Source organism: Camelina sativa, chromosome 2 (genome assembly GCF_000633955.1).
Source record: "Camelina sativa cultivar DH55 chromosome 2, Cs, whole genome shotgun sequence".
NCBI lineage: Eukaryota > Viridiplantae > Streptophyta > Magnoliopsida > Brassicales > Brassicaceae > Camelina > Camelina sativa.
In genome coordinates this window covers 24,715,463-24,731,823 of record NC_025686.1, presented here as the reverse complement: position 1 = coordinate 24,731,823, position 16,361 = coordinate 24,715,463, and the positions used below count along the sequence as shown (strand labels likewise).

At 37.5% G+C, this 16,361-nt stretch overlaps 2 protein-coding genes and 1 pseudogene across 6 annotated transcripts in view; all 3 read right to left on the bottom strand.

Annotated features, from left to right (window-relative positions):
- LOC104736862 (receptor-like protein kinase At5g59670) overlaps window positions 435-16,361 on the bottom strand; it is a 35,474-nt gene continuing 19,547 nt past the window's right edge. Inside the window, exons 1-13 of one of the 4 annotated variants that reach the window (XM_010456940.2) lie at window positions 4,283-4,430; window positions 3,641-4,190; window positions 3,089-3,561; window positions 2,864-3,008; window positions 2,629-2,700; window positions 2,464-2,535; window positions 2,328-2,396; window positions 2,062-2,228; window positions 1,761-1,972; window positions 1,546-1,672; window positions 1,392-1,457; window positions 1,106-1,295; window positions 435-983 (exon numbers count right to left, since the gene is read on the bottom strand). In XM_010456940.2, coding sequence (XP_010455242.1) covers window positions 578-983; window positions 1,106-1,295; window positions 1,392-1,457; window positions 1,546-1,672; window positions 1,761-1,972; window positions 2,062-2,228; window positions 2,328-2,396; window positions 2,464-2,535; window positions 2,629-2,700; window positions 2,864-3,008; window positions 3,089-3,561; window positions 3,641-4,190; window positions 4,283-4,364 — 2,631 coding nt within the window. In that variant the 5' untranslated portion in view covers window positions 4,365-4,430 and the 3' untranslated portion in view covers window positions 435-577. Of the gene's footprint in view, window positions 984-1,105; window positions 1,296-1,391; window positions 1,458-1,545; window positions 1,673-1,760; window positions 1,973-2,061; window positions 2,229-2,327; window positions 2,397-2,463; window positions 2,536-2,628; window positions 2,701-2,863; window positions 3,009-3,088; window positions 3,562-3,640; window positions 4,191-4,282; window positions 4,431-16,361 lie in introns of those variants that run through there. The other 3 variants (XM_019237425.1, XM_010456949.2, XM_010456956.2) reach the window with 3 other exon arrangements.
- Window positions 4,762-10,663, bottom strand: LOC104736882 (annotated as a pseudogene).
- LOC104736901 (receptor-like protein kinase At5g59670) lies at window positions 10,988-15,277 on the bottom strand. Of its 2 annotated transcripts, XM_019237434.1 has the most exons (14): window positions 15,022-15,277; window positions 14,363-14,900; window positions 13,658-14,133; window positions 13,398-13,542; window positions 13,250-13,321; window positions 13,089-13,160; window positions 12,946-13,014; window positions 12,679-12,845; window positions 12,344-12,573; window positions 12,117-12,243; window positions 11,963-12,028; window positions 11,685-11,877; window positions 11,509-11,576; window positions 10,988-11,426 (listed from the first exon to the last, which is right to left on the bottom strand). In XM_019237434.1, exons 1-14 carry the CDS (start codon window positions 15,104-15,106, stop codon window positions 11,296-11,298), a joined length of 2,439 nt encoding a protein of 812 aa, XP_019092979.1. In that variant the 5' UTR covers window positions 15,107-15,277; the 3' UTR covers window positions 10,988-11,295. The 2 variants fall into 2 exon arrangements, with proteins under 2 accessions (XP_019092979.1, XP_010455299.1); XM_010456997.2 differs by having other exon boundaries at window positions 10,988-11,576; window positions 15,022-15,276.

The following is a 16,361-nucleotide window of genomic DNA, read 5'->3' as shown; positions in this document are numbered from 1 at the left end:
AGATCATACTCGTTCAGCACGAAGAAACTCTGAGGAATAGTCAATGGACGTTGACATTTTGATTGGTTAAGATAACCTCTCCCACTTACATATTTTAAGAAATTTTTATGCAGTATAATAACCTGTTTCGATGACTAGTCTGCAGCGACCGAGTCCAAGAGAAAACGACCATCTACGGCGGCGAAACCTGCAGGCGTCAAGGGAAAGAAAAGAGCGCTTCGCCTTCAGTAGTTCCTGGCGGTGAGAACTCATCGTTTGTTCAATAATCGACATTCACAAATAGTGAAGTTAAGGTTTTGTTGATTTCAAGCTGAAAGCGCAAGTGATTATGATCTTTGAAATGCCGATGGTCAAAGCAAAATGACATTTTCCGTGGTACTCAAGACACATATGAAAGAAACCACAAAAGAGCAGAGGATATGATAATATATCAATGATCTATGAAAGCAAGCAGAATGAAATTTCTCGACTTCGAGTTTATCTATGAAACCATACATAGTTTACACACTTTAATCAATACTTTTTAACTATTTTACAATTTTTTCTTACAAGTACCACAAGTAGACAACACTGAAAACTACCTTGGAATGACAACCGTATCGTCCAAGCTAACGATCGTTTCTTGAGATTCTAAGCGTCGATCCTTACTTATCCTCGAGTTTTCACACACAATACACTCTTTTAGCTCGTGAATTACCTCAGACATGGATGGTCGTTTTGAGGAAGAAGAATCCACGCATGACACTGCCAGTTCAAGAGCTCTCCAAGCAGAATTAGTGTGATAATCCTTGCCAAGGTTTGGATCCATAATCTCAAGAATGTCTCCTTTGGTGATCTGAAACCCAACCCATTGTGCTATGTGAATGTGAGACTTTTCAGAGGCTTGATTATTAATCACAGGTTGGTTTGTGATCATCTCCAATAACACGATCCCGAAACTGTATACATCACTCTTCTCAGCCAACCTATTTGTACGGTAGTATCTGCAAGACAACAACATGATATATATACTCTTTTAAGACTTTAACCGTTGAACAAGGAACAGAATGTTTCAGAACGAGTGTTTGTGTGTGTGTATATATGAAAACTAATAATGAATACTTACTCGGGATCAAGGTATCCACGTGTACCAGCAACCACCGTCAATTCCTGAGATTCACTTCCACTTTGGAAAGATCTTGAGAGACCAAAATCAGCGAGTTTGGCCTTGAAATTCTCGTCTAGCAATATGTTGGCAGTTTTGACATCTCTATGAACCATTGGTGGAGTGCATCCAACATGTAAGTACTCCAATCCTATTGCAATCAAAGTCATTTACATAAACGGATTTATCAGAAAATCAATATGAAACGGAATTGATATTTTGTTCTTTAACTTAAGTAGTACGAAACCTAGTGCTGCCTCCAAAGCTATCCGTAGTCGAGTACTCCAGTTGATGATGGATTTGCCTTCTTTTCCTGTATATATATAAGATCATTAGATCAATTCAAGTATTATGAGTTTTATTAGCTATTGCTACATGTGAAATATTTTTAAGAATATTGCCTGACAAATGTTGTTTTAATTCTCCATTAGGCAGAAACTCATAGATGAGGGCCAAGTGATCTCCTTCATAGCAATACCCAACCAGGCTCACCAAATTTGTATGGTGCACTCTCATAAGAAGATCAACCTAAAGTAACGTTCATGTCAAGAAAATCTTGAAATGCATAAACACATGATACTTTAGTTGGGAAGATAACAAAAGTATGAATTAATACCTCTGCTTTGAACTCCTTATAGCCTTGAGTTGAAGACTGAGAGAGTACCTTAACGGCTACTTGTTCAGAACCATTTACAGTACCGTGATGCACCATGCCAAACCCTCCTTTACCTAAAACTCTTTGGAAGTTATTTGTCATTTGGATGACCTCTGAATATGTGAACCTTCTTTTGCTGTTCTTATTAGCAAAAGTAACCTCCCTATGTGAACCTGTACATCATAATAAGGATGTTATCATATCATGTTCAACTGCATTCATAAGATTTTATATGTATTCTTATTTTGATGCCTCTGGCAACCTTGTGGAACCGTTGACTTTTTCTTTTTGAGTACAAGAAAAACAATCAATACAGCAATGATCAAAATGGCTGCAGGAACAACTGATGCAACAATTGGCACAAGAACATTCTTCTTAGGTGGTTTTCTACATGGATCAGAAAGACAAAGCCTTGGGTTTCCTCCAACACTACAATAAGACGAGGGTTGTTCATGACATTTAATGCACAAAAGGGTCGTAGATAAATAATCTAGAAAGTTCAAAAGCTATGTATAGAAAGTTTCTTACGATAGCTTTAGTCCTTTCTTTTGAAGAGCTTGAGGAATTGAACCATTAAGATTGTTCCCGCTTAAGTTTCTGTTAACAACGACTATGATCTGAGTTGGAAATTTTGAAAAGCATTAATACATATGTTTAAACTTACATAAACGACAACGATTTCATGTTGCCTAGAAACTCTGGCACTCCTCCAGTCAAACTATTATTTGACAAGTCTCTAATGTAAGCAAGAGGGAACAAAAGCATGAAGGTTTATCAAATGTATTCCTTTCCATATATAATAGCGTATTTAACAATGGTAAATACTTACAATGTTTCTAGTTGTGTAAGACTTTGAATGGCAGCTACTATGATTCCGTTTAAACCACTTGAAGACAAGTTTCTAGTAAAATGTTCAAAATTACATTCAAAGTGTCAACGATCATAATTACTATCAGATCTTAAACAGTGTGTGAGCGCCTGTGTACATCTATGATGCACGGGGACGGCAGTTTGATGGCACTGTACACTGTACCACTAATTTGTATTTTTATTTTACGACTTACAAAGAAGTTATTCTTGGGTGCATGGAGATATTTGTGTCACGGCAGTTTAGTCCGTCCCACCTAAGGTCTTGAGGGACGCATGGATCACCTTGCCAGTTGATTCTACTCAATGCATAGGTGGCTTCAATTTCTTTTATAGCAACCACTACCATAAAAAAAGAAAGGGTTTTGATGATGTTAGAATTAAATATATGACTTTGTTTCCACACTAACGGTAAAACATACCATCTCTTTCATCTGTTTCAGACTGTGGAAGCTCAAAAACTGTGAAGAGCTCAAAAGCGTTGATCAGAGGTGGAAGAGTTGATCTTTTGGTTCTTATCAGTTGAATACTACATTTCCCCTTTTCGCAAGTTCTCGGTGACTGGTCGTAGATAGTACTTACCTCTAACTTCTTAGGAACTACAGTCGACATAACTTCACCATTCCATACAATGTTGAATTCCCTGGTTTCATTTTCCTTCAACTCCTGGATCTCAGCAAAGTGTGCATACAAGTAATATTGGTCATTAGGATACAATGGAGTCCATTCCATCGTCAATGGCGCGCTGGCATTACTAGGCGTGGCAGCATTTTTTAGTGCCTCCTTGGGTGGAACATAGTTGTTGGAATTGTTCACTTCGAGAGTGGTGGAAATCTGAGTCAATACCGTCTGAAAGTAGGGATTCCAAATGCGATCATAGACATCATCCGGGTACCTAAGGGTCATCATAAGATAAAAGATCAAAGACTGGGAAGGAGAAACATACAGAAGAAGAAAAACAGAGCAAGACTTACTGTATATCAGGGATTGGCTTGCCAAGATTTGTACGGAAGAAAAATCTGTAATAAAGTCTGAGGGAACCAGACTTAGTGATATAAGAATCTTTTCCCAATGGACGTAAATCCAAACCGGATATTAGCGGTGTAGTTTCTCCTGTCTTAACAAGACAAAGCTGCAATGAGTTTGATGTTGGGATGTGTATGTAATTTTCCCATGTACCATTCACTCGTGTTTCGAAATCTATCGTGGCCAATCGATTAGGTCCAAGATAAAGATCAAAGACAGGGTTAACGCGAAGACCATCATAATTTCCATATAGAAAGGCAGCTCTGATCAAATATTTACGGCCCTTCTCTACACTCAGATTGTAGCAGTTCCTTTTGCCTTTTGGAAAATATCTTAGCGTCAAGTACTGCTCCCTGTTATAGTTAGGATTTTCTCGGACTTGACCAGTTTTCCCGCTCTGTATGAACTCGTTGTCCGAAGAGTACCACAGTCCAGTTTGAGTATCTTTATAAGGAGACGGTGCATTCGCAGATCGGCCGCAATCCAAACTGATGAACCCTGTAAACCATGAAAACCAAAATGTTTTGTAAGGAAGGAAGAAAATGGAAAGTAACGCATGTATATAGAAGAAATAAGAAATCTGATACCACCTTGTTGGTCTTGAGCTTGAACAATATGAATGATGGCGGCCAAAGTTATAAGCACCAACAAAAGTCCAAAAGAACTCTCCATGTTTCTCTTATTAACTCCCAAGGAAAAATATCAAGAAACCATTATTATGCTTTTGAAGATAATCAACAAATAAATAAGCAAACCAAAATAGTACACTAAATTAAAAAAAAAAGACTTAGTCTAGTCAATTGGTGAAAATGAGTAAATGTGTTTTCTAGTGCAGCTTGCCCCAAGGGAAAGGGAAGGAGATGAGGGTTAAGAGGAAGACAATGCTCCAACATCGCCGTCATGATTTAATATCTTTGTTTTTTATTGTTTGAATATCTTTTCCGTAGTTAATTTGTCTGCTCTGACTCATTTGTGAATCTCTATCAAAGAAACTTAATTACAGATAAAAATGATCTTTGAATTGTCAATGGTCAAAGCAAAATGACATTTTCGTGGTACTCAAGACACATGAAGAACCGACAAAAGATCATTAAATTTATCTATAAGACCATAAATAGTTTACACACTATAATCAAGTATTGATTACTTACAAGAAGTAGACAACACTCAACTATCTTGCTATAGGAACCACCGTAGTGTCCAAGCTAACGTTCATTTCTTGAGATTCCAAGCCTCGATTCGTACTTATCCCTGAGTTTTCACATACAATACACTCTTTTAGTTCTTGAATGACCTGAGACATGGATGGTCGTTTTGAGGAAGAAGGATTCACGCATGACATTGCCAGCTCGAGAGCTCTCCAAGCAGAATTAATATCATAATACTTGCGAAGGTTCGGATCCATAATCTCAAGAATATCACCTCCATTGATCTGAAAGCCAACCCATTGTGTTATGTGAGAATTTTCAGAGGTTGGATTAATCACGGGTTGGTTTGTGATCATCTCCAATAACACGATTCCAAAACTGTAGACATCACTCTTCTCACACAATCGACCTGAATGGTTATATCTGCAAGACAACAACATGGTATATACTTTTTAACCATTGAAGAAGGGATAGAAAATTTGAGAACGAGTGTTTGTGTATATGAAAACAAACAATACTTACTCGGGATCAAGGTATCCAGGAGTACCAGCAATCACCGTCGAATGCTGAGATTCGCCTCCACCTTGGAAAGATCTTGAGAGCCCAAAATCAGCGAGTTTGGCCTTGAAATTCTCGTCTAGCAATATGTTGGCAGTTTTGATATCTCTGTGAACCATCGGCGGTTTGCATCCAACATGTAAGTACTCCAATCCTATGCAATTGAGTCATCATCAATATTAATTAATTACTTCATTATATAACCAGTTGAATCGATATCTTATAACTTAGCACGGACCTAGTGCTGCCTCCAAAGCTATTTGAAGTCGAATACTCCATTTGATGATGGATCTACTTCCTTTTCCTGTATAAAAGATCATTAGACCCATTCAAGTTCTCCTAACAAATGCTACTAAAAAAAGAAATATTCTAAAATAAATTCCCTCTACCAGGCTTTGATCCCAAAATTTTTAAGAGCAACTTAGATCTGAAGAACCATTTAGCCAATGTGTTATAGAATATAAGTATTACCTGACAAATGTTGTTTTAAGTCTCCATTGGGCAGAAACTCATAGATGAGGGCCAAGTGATCTCCTTCATAGCAATACCCGACGAGGCTCACCAAATTCGTATGGTGCACCCTCAAAAGAAGATCAACCTGAGGTAAGAGTAAAACTCATCTAAGAAAATCTAATCGAATGCTAAAACAGATAATATCTACTTTAGTTCGGAAGATTACAGAACTATGAATACCTCTGCTTTGAACTCCTTATAGCCTTGAGTTGAAGACTGAGAGAGTACCTTAACGGCTACTTGTTCAGAGCCATTTACAGTACCGTGATACACCATGCCAAACCCTCCTTTACCTAAAACTCTTTGGAAGTTATTTGTCATTTGGATGACCTCTGAATATGTTAACCTTCTCCTGTTCTTATTAGCAAATGTAATTTCCCCCGTTGACGTCCTCGGTGGCAGGTCTAGACCTGCAGTACATCAGAATAAGGATGTTATCATATTCTTTGTTATGTGTATATCTTCATTTAATGCAGCAGAGCAACCGACATTCACCAGATACTCTTTGGGAGTACCTTTTACAATTGTTGACTTTTTCTTTCTGAGTACAAGAAAAAGAACCACAATGACAACTGATGCAACAACAAGAACTGATGCAACAATTGCCACAGGAAATTTCTTCTTAGTTGGTTTTCTACATGAATCAGAAAGACAAAGCCTTGGGTTTCCTTCAACACTACATTAAGACAAGGGTTGTTCATGACTTTTAAGGAACAAAAGGGTCGTAGATGACAATTGAGAAAAGTTCAAAAGCTATGTAGAAAGATTCTTACAATAGCTTTAGTTCTTTCTTTTGAAGAGCTTGAGGAATCGACCCAGTAAGATTGTTCCCGCTTAAGTTTCTGTTTAAAACGACTATGATCAAGTTTGAATTTTGAAAAGCAATAGAACCTATTTTGATCAGAGAAACTTACATGAACGACAAGGATTTCATGTTGCTTAGAAACTCCGGCACTTCTCCAGTCAAGTTATTATTCGACAAGTCCCTAATAAAATGAAGAGAGGAATGTCTATCAAATGTATTCCTGTAAATAATAGCAATTTCTCGCCTCTGATTAACAATGTTTATACTTACAGTTTTTCTAGTTGCGTAAGATATTGAATTGCAGCTGCTATGGTTCCATTTAAACCACTTGAAGACAAGTTTCTAGTGACATGCACATTCAAATTATTAGTGATCAAGATTACAAACAGATCTTGAAGAGTGCATGTGTACTACTTACAAAGAAGTGATTCGTGGTCGTGTAGACATATCCTTGATGATGCAGTTTAATCCGTCCCACCTAAGTTGTTGAGGGACGCATGGATCACCTTGCCAGTTTATTATACTCAATGCATAGGTGGCTGCGATGTCTTTTATCGTATCCACTGACATAAAAAAGGTTTTGTCTTTAGTACGCTATTTTTTTTTATGACTTATTTCTTTACTAACATCAGTAAGCATATGCATAACTTCGCTTTCATCTGATTATATGCATAACCTGGGAAAGAAAGTCACATACCGTCGCTTTCATCTGTTTCGAGCTGTGGAAATTGAATAACTTCGTAGAGTTCAAGAGCATTAAGTAAAGGTGGAAGAGTTGAGTTCTTGGTTCTTGTTAGCTGCAAACTGCATCTCCCTCCTTGGCATGTTCTCGGGACCACAGTTTAGATAGTAGTTAGGCGAAGCTTGTTAGGAATGATAGGGACAGCAAAAAATTCTCCGTTCAATAGGATCTTGCGGTGGAACATAATTGTTGTTGTTATTTTCCACTGTGAGATTAGTGGAAATCTGTGTCCATTCCTTCATGAAGAACCCATTCCATATGCGATCATAGACATCTTCCATGTACCTGGGGGGTGCGAACAATGTTGTTTAAGCAGTAGAATAGGCAAATAAATAAGATAAAGTATATTATTTATCATAATATTATCATATTGATCGTCTTGAAACCAAATGTGTGAAAAGCCAGCCCTTGTGTTAAAAAGTGTAAACAGACTAAGGAGGAAAAAGACAAATGAGAAGATATACCGTAGAGGAGGTCCCGACTCTTTATAATATCTCCGATAGAGGAAAGCCAGGGAACCATTCTGAGTTATATAAGAATTTTTTCCCACTGGCCGTAATTCCAAAGCTGTTATTATTGGTGTAGTATTCCCAGTCTTAACAAGACATATCTGCAACGATTTTGATGTTGGGATGTGTAAGATCTCTACTTGTGTACCATTCACCCTCTTTCGCAAATCTATATTGATCCATAGATTAGGTCCAAGATAAAGATCAAACACCGGGTTACGGTACTGAGCATCATAATTTCCATAGAGAAAGGAGGCCCTGATCAAATATTTACGCCCCTCATCCACAGGCAGATTGTAGCAGTTCCGTATTCCCTCTGGGAAATATCTCAGCGTCAAGTATGTCTCCCCGGAAGGAATAGAAGTTTCTCGGACTCGACCAATTTTTCCGCTCTGTATGAAGTCTTTGTCCGAAGAGAACCACAGTTCAGTACCAGTCACATGATAAGGAGACTTATGATCTGCGGGTAGCCCGCAATCCAAACTGATGAACCCTGTTAACAGACATGGTAAACATTAATCATTTAAAACCAGTTCACTTCTGCGAACCAATATATTTGTACACATGAATGTGTATATAAAGAACAAATAAGAAATCTGGTACCTACTTGGTCTTGAGCTTGAACAATATGAATGATGGCCATAGTTATCAGTACTAACAAAAGCCCAAAAGAACCTTGCATATTTTTATGAACTCCTAAAAAAAAATCAAGAAATCGTTGGCTGGCTATGCTGATGAAGATATACAGCATATAAATAAAGCAAACCCAAATTGCACACTAAAACAAAGACTTAGGTCAATGGTGAAAATGAGTAAATTTCATGAAGTTTTTCTGGGAAACTGAGGAACGGCCCAAGGATCACGTTAAGCAATTGACTATCAATTATATAAGACGAGTCCAAAACAAGGGTCAATGTGTGCCCAAAAGAACGCTCCATATTCTCTTAACTCCCAGGGAAAAATCAAGAATCCAATGGCTGGCTACGCTGTTGAAAATAAACAGTAAATAAGTAAAGCAAACCCAAACCATACACTAAAAGAAAGACTTAGTCAGGTCAATAGTGTTTTCTAGTCCAGCAGCTTCACCAAGGGGAGAAGAATGAGCTATAAGAGGACAACATATTCTCCACATCATTATCATGAAGTTTTTTTCGTGGGAAATAAGGAACAGACCAAGAAGCACGTTAAGGAATTAAGGGAGGATCAATTATATACGACAAGATCAAGAAGAATTTTGCTTTTCTTTGCTTAAACAGCTCTCACTAATTTGTGACTCCTCCGTAACTATTTTGTTTTAAGAGTATAAGTGAATAAGAAATCACAACCCACATTCTGTTTTCTTGGTTCTCTAGCGAACTTAATTTGAGACAAGGTCACATTTGGTGAACTTAATTTTGTACATCTGTTTCGTTTCTTGGCCAACAACAATATGCATATCATCAAAACAAAAATGAAAAAAAGACATTTCCCCGGTATGAACTCACAATGAACGACGAAATGCTAAGAATTTTAATGGTAGTTGACTTGGATCAGTGAAAGATTTGAAGTAGAAAAAGGTTTTGCTCCTAAACAATAGTATACCTATACGCTGCTTATAACCCAGGAAACATAATTAATGTTAAATCCTATTCGAAATGAACTGCATTAATTTCATAGTTTCAACGACAAACCTGTTTATCTGTCTCAGCCGGCATAGGCGGTGGATGAGATTGAGAATCTCCGGTGGCAAAAAACCTTTTACTGGGATGTTAGGCTGCAACAAGCCTTCCTCCATTCCAATGTCTAAAGCTGATGGGGACCTCCTTAAACCTAATACCACCACCAGAACCAGACAACAACAAGGACTCCCCATAATTAGTTACTCTCTTAAGATATACTATTAGAACACTACAATTCCTAAGCTTGGAGAGATTAACGGCGCATGTATAAATAAACATAAACGGGCATTGAAAGCAAAATCAAGCTCTGGCTACATTGAGAAGAGGTCTTTACTTTTAGTGTGCAATTATAAAAAAGGGAAAATGACTGAATACAAGAACTTGAACAGCTACATTATCCAAAGAAACATACTGATTGATAATATCTTGGTCACACAAATAGGCAACTTGTTTTTTTGAAAGACAATTTTCATTTGATCTCACCTGTTATAGTTATCACTCTAGCTAATACATTAAGAATGTTCAAAGAGAGAGAGACACACACACACGGAGCTGATGAAACAAGCTTTGACAATTTCCATTCACAAGAGTAGCTTCGAACCCAGAAATTATATAGACAGATCAAAGCTTAAAGCTAATTCAAAGAGCAGCACCGAGGTAAAACAATCAGCACCAAAAGAGAAGAAGGCATTATCAGAGCTCAGTATTCAAAATTCGTAAAAGACAAAGACGACGCCATTAGCAGATCTCTAAAACCATGACCCATAGAAAATAAAGTTGCAAGCTTTACCTACCGCCCATATATAATTTTCGGCCGGCGTCGACCAATCGCAAAGCCCAATAGCTGTCGTCGAGAACTCCCGCCGAGAGAGAAAGGGAACGGTTTCTTCACCATCACCAATTCCCGGCGATTGAAGCGGTAGAAACGCAGCCACTCGCGTTAAGAAATTACCTTCTTGTTAATGTTTGGCTATCGGGTTTAACCCATTCTTACTTGGTTTAAGACGTCTCACCATATAAAATTAAAAAATAATAATAATAAAATAATAATATCACCGCGGTTAACCATAAAGCCAACCCATTGTGTTATGTGACTATGTGAGTGGTTTGATTGATCACGGGTTGGTTTGTGATCATCTCCAATAAAACGATCCCGAAACTGTAGACATCACTCTTCTCAGCCAATCGACCTGAATGGGTATATCTGCAAGACAACGACATGGTACAACTTTCTAGTATAACTTGAACAAGATGAATAATGACCAAAAGGCAAATAAGTATCTTTCTACTATAACTTCACACCATGGGAAGAAGAAGACGACATTCACAAAATAGTGAAGTTAGGGCTTTGTACGGCCAAAAGAGTTTAATCAATCATCAATTCATAAATCTTAACGGCCTGACAATATTTCTCAAAACTCAAAAGAGTGAGACACATATTACAAAGAATAAAGACTGGTTTACAAAGTTTGCTTAAATTGTAACTAATTACTGATTACTTAATATCTTCGTACCAACAGTACTAATATTAGTACCAATGTACCATGATTAGACATACACTCAAAACTATCTTGCCTTGGGAACCACGGAAGTGTCCAAGGCAATGTTCATGTCTTCTGATTCCAAGCCTCGATTTTTTTCACACGCAATACACTCTTTTAGCTCTTGAATTACCTTAGACATGGATGGTCGTTTTGAAGAAGAAGAATTCGCGCATGACATTGCCAGCTCAAGAGCTCTCCAAGCAGAATTGATGTCATAATCCTTGCTAAGTTCTGGATCCATAATCTCAATAATATCACCTCGGTTAACCATAAAGCCAACCCATTGTGTTATGTGAGGATTTTCAGTGGTTTGATTAATCACAGGTTGATTTGTGATCATCTCCAATAACACGATCCCGAAACTGTAGACATCACTCTTCTCAGACAACCTATTTGTACGGTAGTATCTGCAAGACAACAACATGGTATATACATTTTTGACCATTGAAGAAGGAACATAAAAGTTTCAGAACAAGTTTTTGCATGTGTGTTATATGAAAACTAATAATACTTACTCGGGATCAAGGTATCCAAAAGTACCAGCAACTGTGGTTGCATCTTGAGATTCACCTCCTCCACCTTGGAAAGATCTTGAGAGTCCAAAATCAGCAATTTTGGCCTTAAAATTCTCGTCTAGCAATATGTTGGCAGTTTTGACATCTCTATGAACCATCGGCGGTTTGCATCCAATATGCAGATACTCCAATCCTATGCAATAGAGTCATCAAAATATTGAATCAGTATAACCAATTGAATCGCTATCTTGTCCTACGGTTTTTAACTTAGGACGGACCTCGTGCTGCCTCCAAAGCTATTTGTAGTCGAACAGTCCAGTTGATAATGGATCTACTTCCTTTTACTGTAATATAAGATCATTAGATCCAATAGAGTTCTCTGCGTTTCATGAGTTAATGCTACACGTAAAATAACAAAAAATATTATATCACCTGACAAATGTTGTTTTAAGTCTCCATTAGGCAGAAACTCATATATGAGGGCCAAACTATCTCCGTCATAGCAATACCCAACGAGGCTCACCAAATTCGTATGGTGCACTCTCAGAAGAAGTTCAACCTAAGGTAAGTGTAAAGCTCATGTCAAGCTAATGTCATCGAATGCTAAAAACAGATCATAATATATACTTTCGTTGGGTAGATTACAGAACTATGAATACCTCAGCTTTGAACTCCTTATAGCCTTGAGTTGATAATTTAGAGAGTACTTTAACCGCCACTTGTTCAGAACCATTTAAAGTACCGTGGTACACCATGCCGAACCCTCCTTTACCAAGAACTCTTTGCAAGTTATTTGTCATTTGAAGGACCTCTGAATATGTGAACCTTCTCTTGTTCTTATTAGCAAATGAACCTTCCCCACTTGACGTCCTGGGTTGCAGGTGTAGATCTGCAGTACATCGGAATAAGGATGTTATCATATTCTTTGTTATGTGTATATCTTCATTTCATGCAGCAGAGCAACCGACATTCACAAGACACTCTTTGGGAGTACCTTTCACAATTGTTGACTTTTTCTTTCTGAGTACAAGAAAAAGAACCACAATGACAATTGATGCAAGAATTGCCACAAGAACTGATGCAACAATTGCCACAGGAAATTTCTTCTTAGTTGGTTTTCTACATGAATCAGAAAGACAAAGCCTTGGGTTTCCTTCAACACTACAATAAGACAAGGTTTGTTCATGACATTTTAATGCACAAAAGTGTAGTAGATAAATATTTTAGAAAAGTTCAAAGCTATATGTACAGAAATTCTTACGATAGCTCTAGTCCTTGCTTCTGAAGAGCTTGAGGAATCGAACCAGTAAGATTGTTCCCGCTTAAGTTTCTGTTAAAAACGACTATGATCTGAGTTGGAAATTTTGAATAGCATTAATACATATGTTGATCAGAGAAACTTACATGAACGACAAGGATTTCATGTTGCCTAGAAACTCCGGCACTTCTCCAGTAAAGTTATTATTCGACAAGTCCCTAATAAAATGAAGAGAGGAATGTTTATCAAACGTATTCCTGTAAATAATAGCAATTTCTCGCCTCCGATTAACAATGTTTCTACTTACAGTTTTTCTAGTTGTGTAAGATTTTGAATGGCAGCTGCTATGGTTCCATTTAAACCACTTGAAGACAAGTTTCTAGTGACATGCACATTCAAATTGTTAGTAATCAAGATTACAAACAGATCTTGAAGAATGCATGTGTACTACTTACAAAGAAGTGATTCTTGGTGGTGTAGACATATCCTTGGTGATGCAGTTTAATCCGTCCCACTTAAGTTGTTGAGGGACGCATGGATCACCTTGCCAGTTTATTATACTCAATGCATAGGTGGCTGCAATGTCTTTTATCGTATCCACTGACATAAAAAGGTTGTCTTTAGTACGCTATTTTTTTTAATGGCTTATTTCTTTACTAACATCAATAAGCATAAACCTAATTATATGCATAACCTGGGAAAGAAAGTCACATACCGTCGCTTTCATCTGTTTCCAGCTGTGGAAATTGAATAACTTCGTAGATTTCAAAAGCATTAAGTAAAGGTGGAAGAGTTGAGTTCTTGGTTCTTGTTAGCTGCAAACTGCATCTCCCTCCTTGGCAAGTTTGCGGGATCACATTATTGATAGTAAATAGGCTACGCTTGACAGGAATGATGGGGCCAGCGAAAAGTTCTCCGTTGAATAGGATGTTGAATTCTCTAATTTCATTTGCCTGCAAGTCTTGGATCTCAGCAAGGTGTACGTACAAGTAATATTCGGCAGTAAAATTTGGTGAATTCCAATAAACTGTCAGTGGCGCACTGGTATTAGTAGGCGTGGCAGCATTTTTCAGCGCATCTTGCGGCGGAACATAAATATTGTTATTTTTCACTGTGAGATTAGTGGAAATCTGTGTCCATTCCTTACTGAAGAACCCATCCCATGTGCGATCATAGACATCTTTCATGTACCTGGGGGGTGCGAACAATGTTGTTAAGCAGTAATAAGATAAACTAGTATTATTTATCATCATATTATCATATTGATCGTCTTAAAACCAAATGTGTGAAAAGCCAGCCCTTGTGTTAAAAAAGTGTAAACAGACAAAGGAGGCAAATGACAAATGAAAAGATATAGAAGAAGAACAGAGTCACAGAAAAAAAAAAAAACAGAACAAATCAGAGCAGAAATAAGAGATACCGTAGATGAGGTCCCGACTCTTTATTATATCTCCGATAGAGGAAACTCAGGGAACCATTCTGAGTTATATAAGTATTATTTCTCAGTGGCCGTAAATCCAAAGCTGTTATTATCGGTGTAGTCTTCCCAGTCTTAACAAGACATATCTGCAACGCTTTTGATGTTGGGGTGTGTAAGATCTCTACTTGTGTACCATTCACCCTCTTTTGCAAATCTATCTTGGTCCATAGATTAGGTCCAAGATAAAGATCAAACACCGGGTGACTGTACTGACCATCATAATTACCATAGAGAAAGTAGGCCCTGATCAAATATTTACGCCCCTCATCCACAGGCAGATTGTAGCAGTTCCGTATTCCCTCTGGGAAATATCTCAGCGTCAAGTATGTCTCCACGGAAGGAATAGAAGTTTCTCGGACTCGACCAATTTTTCCGCTCTGTATGAAGTCTTTGTCCGAAGAGAACCACAGTTCAGTACCAGTCACATGATAAGGAGACTTATGATCTGCGGGTAGCCCGCAATCCAAACTGATGAACCCTGTTAACAGACATGGTAAACATTAATCATTTAAAAGTTAAAACCAGTTTACTTCTGCGAACCAATACGTACATTTGTACACATGGATGTGTATATAAAGAACAAATAAGAAATCTGATACCTGCTTGGTCTTGAGCTTGAGCTTTAACAATATGAATGATGGCCATAGTTATCAGTACTAACAAAAGCCCAAAAGAACCTTCCATATTTTTCTGAACTCCTAAGGAGAAAAATCAAGAAATTATTGGCTGGTTATGCTGTTGAAGATATACAGAAAATAAATAAAGCAAACCCAAATTGCACAGTAAAAGAAAGACTTTAGTCAGGTCAAGGGTGAAAATGAGTAAATGTGTATTCTAGGCAGCTTCACCAATGGAAGATGATGATGGTTAAGAGGACAACAATGCCCCACCATCACCATTCACCATCATGGAGTAATTCATGGAAACTAAGGACCCAACCAAGAAGCACGTTTAAGAAACTACTGTACATTGGTATATAGTATATACCAAGTTGCGAGAGCAGACAAAGAATGGAAAGGATATTCAAAGAAAACAATAAACAAAAAAAAGACAATCTTGTTCGGACTTGTCTTATATAATTATTTTTCTTAATATAAGAAATTAATCACAATCACAATAATCACAATCACATTGGGTGCAGTTGTAGTTTCTTAGTCATACAATCAGCATATATATATATATATATATATATATATATATATATTAATAAATAAACAGTGGCTGCATGAATCTCATTCCCAAAGAAATTGTCATATCAATCGTACCCAAAAGAGTAAGTGTAGGAGAATAATCTTCCGACAAAAAACTTAAAATAGCTACATTATCAAAAGAAACATACTGATAAATATCTTGAGTCAGACAATAGGCAACTTGTTTTTTTTTTTTTTTTTTTTTTTTTNGATAATGACAATTTTCAATTGATCTCACTTGATATAGACTTGTAGATATTACTCTAGCTAATACATTAAGAATGTTCAGAGGTAGATACAAAACTTAAAGCTAATTCAAAGAGCAGCACCGATTCAAAACGATCAGCACTGGTTATTAAATCTAGGTAGAAGTGGATCGATCAACATGAGTTAGAAACAGTTCCAGAGAAGAAGGGCATTATCAGAGCTCAGAATTCAAAACCCGTAAAAGACAAAAGACGCCACTTTTCGTGTCCATATTACCTTCCGTCCATATTTTTCGGCCGGAGTCGATCAAGCCCAATAGCTGTCGACTCGTCGAGAATTCCCGCCGAGAGAGAAAGGGAACGGTTCTTCACCATCAGCAATTCCGGCGATTGACGTGGTAGAAACGCACCCACTCGTGTTAAGAAAATCAAATGTCCCAAATGCCATATTCTAGGAAATAGAAAGCTAGAATGAGTACAACACAACAGCGGAACAGAAACCATCTATTTGGCCATCGGGTTTAACCCATTCTTACTAGGGTG

Coding starts and splice junctions, on each gene's coding strand:
- LOC104736901 (XM_010456997.2), bottom strand. CDS start 15,106: ATGGAAGGTTCTTTTGGGCTTTTGTTAGTACTGATAACTATGGCCATC. Junction 11,878..11,962: donor AGCTTTGGAGGCAGCACGAG/GTCCGTCCTAAG, acceptor TCTATTGCATAG/GATTGGAGTATCTGCATATT. Junction 11,577..11,684: donor TTTGGATACCTTGATCCCGA/GTAAGTATTATT, acceptor GTTGTCTTGCAG/ATACTACCGTACAAATAGGT.